The following is a 9,296-nucleotide window of genomic DNA, read 5'->3' on the forward strand; positions in this document are numbered from 1 at the left end:
ATTGTTTTCGGTTGCGGGGGTTAATTACAATCATTTTTGGTGAATAGACATACCCCTGAAATCCTGCGCATTTTCGGGGAAAAAATTCAGTACGGGCGGAACTTTAAACGTTAATAACTTTTTAACGAAGCTTCAATCAACAAATTAGTATTCTTGATTTTCGTCCTATTTTGGCCTCAAGAATCTCCCATTAAAATTTTTCCCAGGGGTGGCCGAACACCCTGTATGTATTAATATTTTATTTTAAGTTTTCATGTAAGAAGCATAGTCCTCGTACATTTACTGGCAGCAATCGCGCTCGTGTTTGCATTACTACGTTTCCGGCAGTAGAAAATAAGCGTTCGCTTTTTACTTGTGTTGCTGGTACAGCAAGACAATATTTAGCTGCTCGCGACAGTATTGGAAATCGTGTTTGATTTGATTTCCACCACTCTATAATATTTGTTTTCCGCGGTACTACATTTTCGGCCAAGTATGTCTGTATTTCTCTATTTTTACGCGTTGTAAACGTTTCTGTTCCTTCTTCTGTGTTGCCCAGCATCTTATCAAAAAAGTGAGATAATTTTGAGTTTTTTGCACCTAATCAACAAATTATAATCCAATGATAAATTTTGAAATTGATGAAATTAAAAAATAAAAATTGTACATATGTGTAACTTTACAAACGTACAGCTTTTACTGGTGCTTGGAATGTTGTCCTGTTCTTTGTTGTTATCGTTCGTTTCATTGTAAATTGTGGAAATTCTTCTATTAAATTGTTCATGTATTATATGTTTTTCTGTCGATTGTAACAAGTGGTCTTTAAAACGTGAGTCTAGTAGCATGCTGTGATAGTATATCCAATTACTTTGAATAATTGGTTCAAAACGTTCCTGCAAGTAAAATATTATATTTTTGATTTAATATAATTTCTTATGTTTATTTTTTAATATTATTTTATTGTAGTTTTCCGATAAATAATTAAAATTACCTTCAATGCGTTTCGAACGCTGTTGGAAATATTTGTAATTAATGCGTTTTCTGCCGATTCTTCTTCTAATATATGCATTAATGCAAAATACATGGGGAAGTAGTGGGATATGGTAGGATACGAATCTCCGCTCATATCTTCCGTTGCCTCTTTTAGTGGTTCAAGAATCATTGTAAGGGCTTCCATGAAATTCCACTCTTCTATACTTAAATTATCTGGCATGTATTCTTCACATAATATTACATTCAACGATTTTTGTAACACAACAAATCTTTTGAACATGACATATGTCGAATTCCACCGTGTATCTACTTCCTGTATTAATTCTAATGGTGTTTGTTTATCGTCTAAGGTTTTCTGTACATTCAGAAATTTTTCTCTAGCAATGGTCGATTTTCCACAAATGTAACTATGGATCGGCATTTTTTTCGGAGATCTTCGTATTCTTTACAATTTTTCATGGCAGATTTTATTACTAATTGTAAACAATGCCCGAAACAGGGAATCCTCGCCCACTTTTCGTATGTATTTATTGCTTTTGCTATGTTGCGACCATTATCGGTAGTAAAAAATGCAGGTTTTTCTATGTCAATATTCCATGTTTGCAGTGAATTTAATATGGTGCTTTGTATGTATTTGTGAGTATGCTTTTCTGGTACATGTTCTAAATTTAGTATACATGTTTTAACTCAAATTCCGGTGTTATGTAGTGTACTGTTAACGACATGTAACTTTACACAGCTCGCGACGTCCAGCCGTCCGTCGTAAATGCAAATATAGCGTTGCCTGTTATTGCTAATATGAATTAAACAACATGTCATATAAAAAAACAAAGAATAATTACAAAACAAAGTATTACTAAAATATTAAGTCTAATTGATACCTGTGGATATTTCCTTTTTGACATGTACTTTCAGATCCTCGTACATTTTTGGGATAATTGTTCGGGAAAACGTGGTCCGTGAAGGAATTTTATATCTTGGTTCTGCAATATTCATTAATGTTCGAAATCCATCGTCGTCAACAAGACTATACGGTTGCAAATCTCGTACCATCATGCGTGCAATGCCATGCGTTAACTGTTGGGCTCTAGTTGAATTTTCGTCCAAATACGACGTAGTTTTTTCTCCGTTGGGATCGGCTTCGGTTGATGTTGACGTCGATCTCGAATGAATTATCGTACTATGCATTGTTCTTAAATGTCGTAGAAGAGAACTTGTGTTGCTGTGTTTGATTTTGTATTCTTTATTACAAATATTGCACTAGGCTGTGGCAGAATTTAATTTTTGAAGATGATTCCAAACGTCGCTTCTAAAACGATTAGATTGCACAGAACTTTCACTGATACGAGATTTAGAAGACGCAGTAATCATATTTTCCTCATCACCGCTCATAATTGTAATTTTAAAATAGAATAATATAGTAATAAATAATATAATATAAGTATAAGAGATTAATATAACAGAATATATAAATAAGAAAACTTTAAAAAAATAAAATATATAAAGGAAAAAAATATAAAAAAGATAAAATAATAAAATAAAATTGTTTAAAGATTGTATAATGTCGAGCGATTATTCTCGGCCGCAATTACCGTTAATCCTGTTAACGTACAATTCGAAGGAGATTATCTCTAATAGGATTTGTATAGGAAGCAGTGATAGAAAAACGCGTGTATTACCAGTTTTTCTGGCATCGGTAACGGCTCATTACCTTCGATTCGAGTGTGCCAACGGTGTTGATGACGTCAGTATCGTGAGAGAGTAGCGCGCAAATAATTAGACAAAGATAGACTACCGAAAATTTAGACAGCGCCGCGGAACGATTAATTAGAGTACCACGGCGACGTCTTCGGCTGTCAATCCGCACAGTCTCACAACGACTTCTGAAGAAGACACATCGGCTCCCGATCGTGTCCGAACAGATTCGAGAGTGAAATTCTCGAGATAAAGCTAGCAGACGATTATTGAATAAAGGGTGCAACGAGTCGATGTTCAGTCTGGTGCGGGTCCTCTGATTGGCCTCGCACAGCTGAGAATTCATTAAAACTCAAATTAGCATTCATTAATTTTAGACTTTGCTTATCAAACGAGTCGACTTTGGATTCAAATAAAAGCATTCAGGAATTTCGTTCGGGAAAGTCCCAAACAAGCTCAATTTCTATTTCTGTCTAGTTTGGAGGATTCGAGAATACACCAATCAGGTGCTCGACCCCCCTCGTGCAGTATTATTTTGTCGTTTCAAGCGTATAAACGTTTGAAACACAGAGAAGTGGGCGAATACCGTTCAAACTTCTCTGTGATTGTCGTTCGGCTTAGGAGACACCGAAGGGAGGCACCTACGTGGTGAACCTCCAGGTGGGCTCACTGGAGTCAGGTCAGCGTCCACTTCGGACGCTTGACTTTCGGTCTTCGATTCCTTCCCTCTACAGACCCCGCCGGTGTAACGCTTAGAGGAGCACCTGTGCGGAGAGGTCAAGGAATCGCGGGTCAGGCCCCCACGTAGTTCAAATACTGTCACGAATCACATCGAGTGGTGCATTCGTGCAGTGAACCACGTGCAGTCGGGCTTCGCAGTGCAATTCTCGACCAACAAGTCATCTGTTGAAACGTTAAAGAGAAGCCGCAGATCGACGGTCGTGCCGTTGTACTGCAGTGCGACTCGACGCACAGACTCCGTGGGCATACTCACGGGATCAGTGCATTTGGAGCCTTACAACCTCCACTTGCATCCCCGTCCACTAGACAATCGACTCAGTTCGGCGTCGAAAGGAAATTTAATTCTTTTCACGCCAAATATTAAGTACAGTCCACTTGCGAGCTCGTATATTACGAGTGAGCGAAATTCTCCGCTCCTATACATTCGAATATCGAGGCCAGGAGCGTGAGGACACACACGCGGCGAATATACGTGTAACGTGTTTACGTGTCTAACCCATTGCCGTGTTTTTCTGTTCACAGAACCTTGGCCTACCTCAACGTGTCGATTCCGACAAGGGAATCGTTGGGAACGATTCGATAAGAATCTTCGGCAATTTTTGATTGTTTATTTTCTTTATTTTTATAATAAACAGTTTTTTTTGGAAAAAGAAAATCTTACATTCTCAATCACTTCCCACAATAAAGATCCGATCCCTCTATCCGGACTTCGTCGTTAAAAGCATCAGCTTTTTAACAAAAATAATGGAATAAAACAATAATCAATAAAAATAAAATACTACAATAGAGCTGAGGAAATATAAAAAAATTTTATGTTGCTTTGACCACGATTGACTGAAGAGTCTTCAAGAGTCTTCTTATTTATATATTCTGTTATATTAATCTCTTATACTTATATTATATTATTTATTACTATATTATTCTATTTTAAAATTACAATTACGAGCGGTGATGAGGAAAATATGATTACTGCATCTTCTAAATCTCGTACAAATACATACAAAGCACCATATTAAATTCACTGCAAACATGGAATATTGACATAGAAAAACCTGCATTTTTTACTACCGATAATGGTCGCAACATAGCAAAAACAATAAATACATACGAAAAGTGGACGAGGATTCCCTGTTTCGGGCATTGTTTACAATTAGTAATAAAATCTGCCATGAAAAATTGTAAAGAATACAAAGATCTCCGAAAAAAATGCCGATCCATAGTTACATTTTTGGAAAATCGACCACTGCTAGAGAAAAATTTCTGAATGTACAGAAAACCTTAGACCATAAACAAACACCATTAGAATTAATACAGGAAGTAGATACACGGTGGAATTCGACATATGCCATGTTCAAAAGATTTGTTGTGTTACAAAAATCGTTGAATGTAATATTATGTGAAGAATACATGCCAGATAATTTAAGTATAGAAGAGTGGAATTTCATGGAAGCCCTTACAATGATTCTTGAACCACTAAAAGAGGCAACGGAAGATACGAGCGGAGATTCCTATCCTACCATATCCCACTACTTCCCCATGTATTTTGCATTAATGCATATACTAGAAGAAGAATCGGCAGAAAACGCATTAATTACAAATATTTCCAACAGCGTTCGAAACGCATTGAAGGTAATTTTAATTATTTATCGGAAAACTACAATAAAACAATATTAAAAAATAAACATAAGAAATTATATTGAATCAAAAATATAATATTTTACTTGCAGGAACGTTTTGAACCAATTATTCAAAGTAATTGGATATACTATCACAGCATGCTACTAGACTCACGTTTTAAAGACCACTTGTTACAATCGACAGAAAAACATATAATACATGAACAATTTAATAAAAGAATTTCCACAATTTACAATGAAACGAACGATAACAACAAAGAACAGGACAACATTCCAAGCACCAGTAAAAGCTGTACGTTTGTAAAATTACACATATGTATAATTTTTATTTTTTAATTTCATCAATTTCAAAATTTATCATTGGATTATAATTTGTTGATTAGGTGCAAAAAACTCAAAATTATCTCACTTTTTTGATAAGACGCTGGGCAACACAGAAGAAGGACCAGAAACGTTTACAACGCGTAAAAATAGAGAAATACAGACATACTTGGCCGAAAATGTAGTACCGCGGAAAACAAATATTATAGATTGGTGGAAATCAAATCAAACACGATTTCCAATACTGTCGCGAGCAGCTAAAGATTGTCTTGCTGTACCAGCAACACAAGTAAAAAGTGAATGCTTATTTTCTACTGCCGGAAACGTAGTATTGCAAACACGAGCGCGATTGCTGCCAGTAAATGTACGAGGACTATGCTTCTTACATGAAAACATAAAATAAAATATTAATACATACAGGGTGGGGCAGTAACTATTAGCACCTCAGATATCTTGGAAACTATAGGTTTCACAGAAATGTTTGCTAAAGTAAATTGCACAGTACGAAGGGCGCTATTGGGTGGCGATAATAGGTTTTTTGCAGGTGTAGGTACTTCGGACATTTCAAGGTCACATCCATTTTTTTTAATGGATCGGTATGTTTTTGCTTCCGCATCACGATAGAGGATCTTAAAACGAGTTCAACGACCTATTACACAAGGTCATCGAAGGTCATAGAAAGTAGAGAAAGGCGATAATACTTACGGTTTTGGTAGTAAATGAAATATACGTATTGTCAACAGTAGAGGAATGCGTAATGCTTACCGTTTACTTCACTGAGAATAAACACTGCTTGAAGGACACTTTAATAGCTTGCAGAGTAAGATTAGTATCGATAAATCGGTCAATCCGGCACGATGTATCCGTTTGAAGAGCAGGTTTATATGCTTCTTATTTATGGCGAATGCCAACAAAATTCTGTAAGGGCTACAAACTTGTATGCTGAACGATATCCACATCGGTCTCAGCCTTCGTGTCAAACATTTAAAAATGTGTATGATAAACTTAGGCAAACCGGTAGTTTAAGTGTTCGTAAAAGTGAACGCCAGAAACGAGTAATTAACGAAGAAATGGAAATCGGTGTGCTCTAGAAATTCTCATATTAGTTGGCGACAAATTGAACGCGAATCTGGCATTAGTAGGAGGAGCGTACTTCGCATTTTGCACCGTCACATCACGTTAGTCTTCACCAAGAATTGCATGGGAACGACTTCATGAATCGCGTTGAGTTTTGTCGACGGGCTATACGTCAGATTCAAAACAATGAGCTTTTTTTTAATACCGTCTTATTTACTGATCAAGCAACATTCACAAATCACGGGAATGTTAATTTGCATAACGTGCATTTATGGGCAGCGGAAAATCCACATTGGCTGCGACAGGTTGAATATCAAAAACAATGGTCTGTGCCATTCAAATTATCAATGGAAATTTGAATGGCAACGTCTATGCTAATTTTATTAAGGATACATTGGGTCTTTTGCTAGAAGAGTTACCTTTATTTACACGACAAACCATGTGGTATCAACATGATGGATGCCCAGCACATTATTCATCGATTGCGCGAAGGGAACTCGATGAAAAATTTTGAATCCAATATCGTGGGCAGCTCGTTCACCAGACATAACACCTTTAGATTTCTTTCTGTGGGGAACACTGAAAGAGAAAGTGTACAAAGAAGTAGCAACTACATCTCACGATATGCAACAGCGAATTATTTCAGCCTGTGCATCAATAACTTCTGACGCTGTAAGACTTGTAAGTCGATCAATCGTAAAAAGAATCCAACGGTGCATTGACAGTGATGGTCATCATTTCGAACACCTACTATAAACATGTTTCATTTACTACCAAAACCGTAAGTATTATCGCCTTTCTCTACTTTCTATGACCTTCGATGACCTTGTGTAATAGGTCGTTGAACACGTTTTAAGATCCTCTATCGTGATGCGGAAGCAAAAACATACCGATCCATTTAAAAAAATGGATGTGACCTTGAAATGTCCGAAGTACCTCCAGCTGCAAAAAACCTATTATCGCCACCCAATAGCGCCCTTCGTACTGTGCAATTTACTTTAGCAAACATTTCTGTGAAACTTATAGTTTCCAAGATATCTGAGGTGCTAATAGTTACTGCCCCACCCTGTATATGTTAAAAAACATATTCATATGCTTTTATGTTCTTGTTACTATCAAATACCCAACAAACAGTCGAACTGTAGCGTAGAGTCGATCGGTCGAGCCGCCCGAAACAGTCAAACCACCCGAAACATTCGAGCCGCCCGAGAGTTCGAATGTCTCGGGAGCCCGCTCGATTTTCTCTAGCTCGATCTAACGATTCGGGCGCCCGACACATGAGACGGGCTGCACATCCCTACCGCAAACTGATTCCATTACGAGGAGAGAGATCGACTCATTCTCCTCGGAGCTCGTACGTAAACGGGAACGAGACCGTCACACAATCCGCTTTCGATCGTCGACGGCTCAAGAATGAACCGTGACGATCTGTGAGCAGCGACGGCCGCGGCAGGCTCCGTCGCGCAGGCGCATCGCGCTGCTGGGACCGGACAGCTACGCGCCGCGTTTCGTCTATCGATCTTTTTTCCGATAGATCTCTTTTCTCTCTCTCTCTCTCGGCGCTAACAACACAATTCCTAGGATTTGTTCTAAAACCCGAGAATTCCAGTGAAGCTAGTTAGCAAAAACACGTAAATGACCGTGGTATACTAATCTGAACGAAGAAAAAATTCAACGTCAGCACAATTATCTAGAATTATAGTCCGGGCCTCGATATAGCGAGGTCGTAAACTCGAGTGGGTGTCAAAGTTTACACGTTTCAGCTCCCGAAACAAATGAATTGACAGAAATACGAGCAGCTAAGGGCCTTAGGCCATAATCAGGGCCCTACGAAGAAATATTTTATCTAGCGTCGCCATTTTTAGAGATATCGTAACAGATAAAGGTCTTACTCAAGTCTTTAATATCTTAATTTACCTGCTTATAATACAGGGTGTTCGGCCACTCCGGGGAAAAATTTTAATGCGGAATTCTAGAGGCCAAAATACTTCGTTAAAAAATTATTAACAATTAAATTAAAAAGTTTCAAATCGTTCTGGAAAAATTATTTTCGGTTGCGGGGGTCAATTATAATTATTTTTGGTCAATAGACATACCCACGAAATCCTAACCATTTTCGAGAAAAAAATTCCTTACCGAAAATATAATTCTGGGCCAGAAATGCTTCCCATAAATTTCATGCGAATCTTTAAAACGTCATAACTTCTGAACGGATTGGACGATTTTAATGTTTACAAAAGCAAACGACGCGTATTTTAGTGTAGAATAAATAGAAATTCTAACAATATTCGAAAAGTTGTTCCTTGATCCTGCAAAATGAGAAAAACCCCATAAAAATGGTCCAATTTTCAAACAGCCATAACTCCTACAATTGTGAATATATTTCAATGAAACTTTTTTCTGAAGCAGAGCTCATGGATACCTACAAAAAAGTATTACACAACTTTTCTGTAGGGCACCAAACAAAATTATTAAAAATGAAAAATGAATTTTTAAGAAAAATCGACGGGGGGTAGGTGCCTAAATTTTTCGGCGAAAAAGAAATATTTCAAAACGTTCTGGAAAAATTATTATTGGTTGCGGGGGTCAATTACAATCATTTTTGGTGAATACACATACTTCCGAAATCCTACCCACTTTCGTAAAAAAAATTCGAGTAAGTGCTGAAAGTTTTGGATAAAAAAAGACTTTCGAATCGTCTTGGAAAAATTATTTTTAGTTGCAGGGGTCAATTGCAAGCATTTTTGGTCAACAGACATACCCCCGGAATCCTACTCAGTTCCGAAAAAAAAATTCAGTACTGGCGGAACTTTAAACGTTAATAACTTCTTAACAAATCCACCATCAACAAAT

At 37.3% G+C, this 9,296-nt stretch overlaps 2 protein-coding genes across 2 annotated transcripts; one reads left to right on the plus strand and one right to left on the minus strand.

The window, feature by feature from the left end:
* Nucleotides 1-238: 238 nt before the first annotated feature.
* Nucleotides 239-2,160, minus strand: LOC143344608 (zinc finger BED domain-containing protein 4-like). Its single transcript, XM_076770816.1, has 5 exons — nucleotides 1,854-2,160; nucleotides 1,487-1,634; nucleotides 971-1,379; nucleotides 671-872; nucleotides 239-579 (listed from the first exon to the last, which is right to left on the minus strand). The coding sequence occupies exons 1-5, from the start codon at nucleotides 2,158-2,160 to the stop codon at nucleotides 239-241; spliced, it is 1,407 nt and encodes a 468-aa protein (XP_076626931.1).
* Nucleotides 2,161-4,614: 2,454 nt separating this feature from the next.
* Nucleotides 4,615-5,769, plus strand: LOC143344609 (uncharacterized). Its single transcript, XM_076770817.1, has 3 exons — nucleotides 4,615-5,037; nucleotides 5,136-5,337; nucleotides 5,429-5,769. Exons 1-3 carry the CDS (start codon nucleotides 4,615-4,617, stop codon nucleotides 5,767-5,769), a joined length of 966 nt encoding a protein of 321 aa, XP_076626932.1.
* Nucleotides 5,770-9,296: the final 3,527 nt, after the last annotated feature.

The sequence above is a fragment of the Colletes latitarsis genome, chromosome 8, assembly GCF_051014445.1.
Source record: "Colletes latitarsis isolate SP2378_abdomen chromosome 8, iyColLati1, whole genome shotgun sequence".
NCBI classification, from domain to species: Eukaryota; Metazoa; Arthropoda; class Insecta; order Hymenoptera; family Colletidae; genus Colletes; species Colletes latitarsis.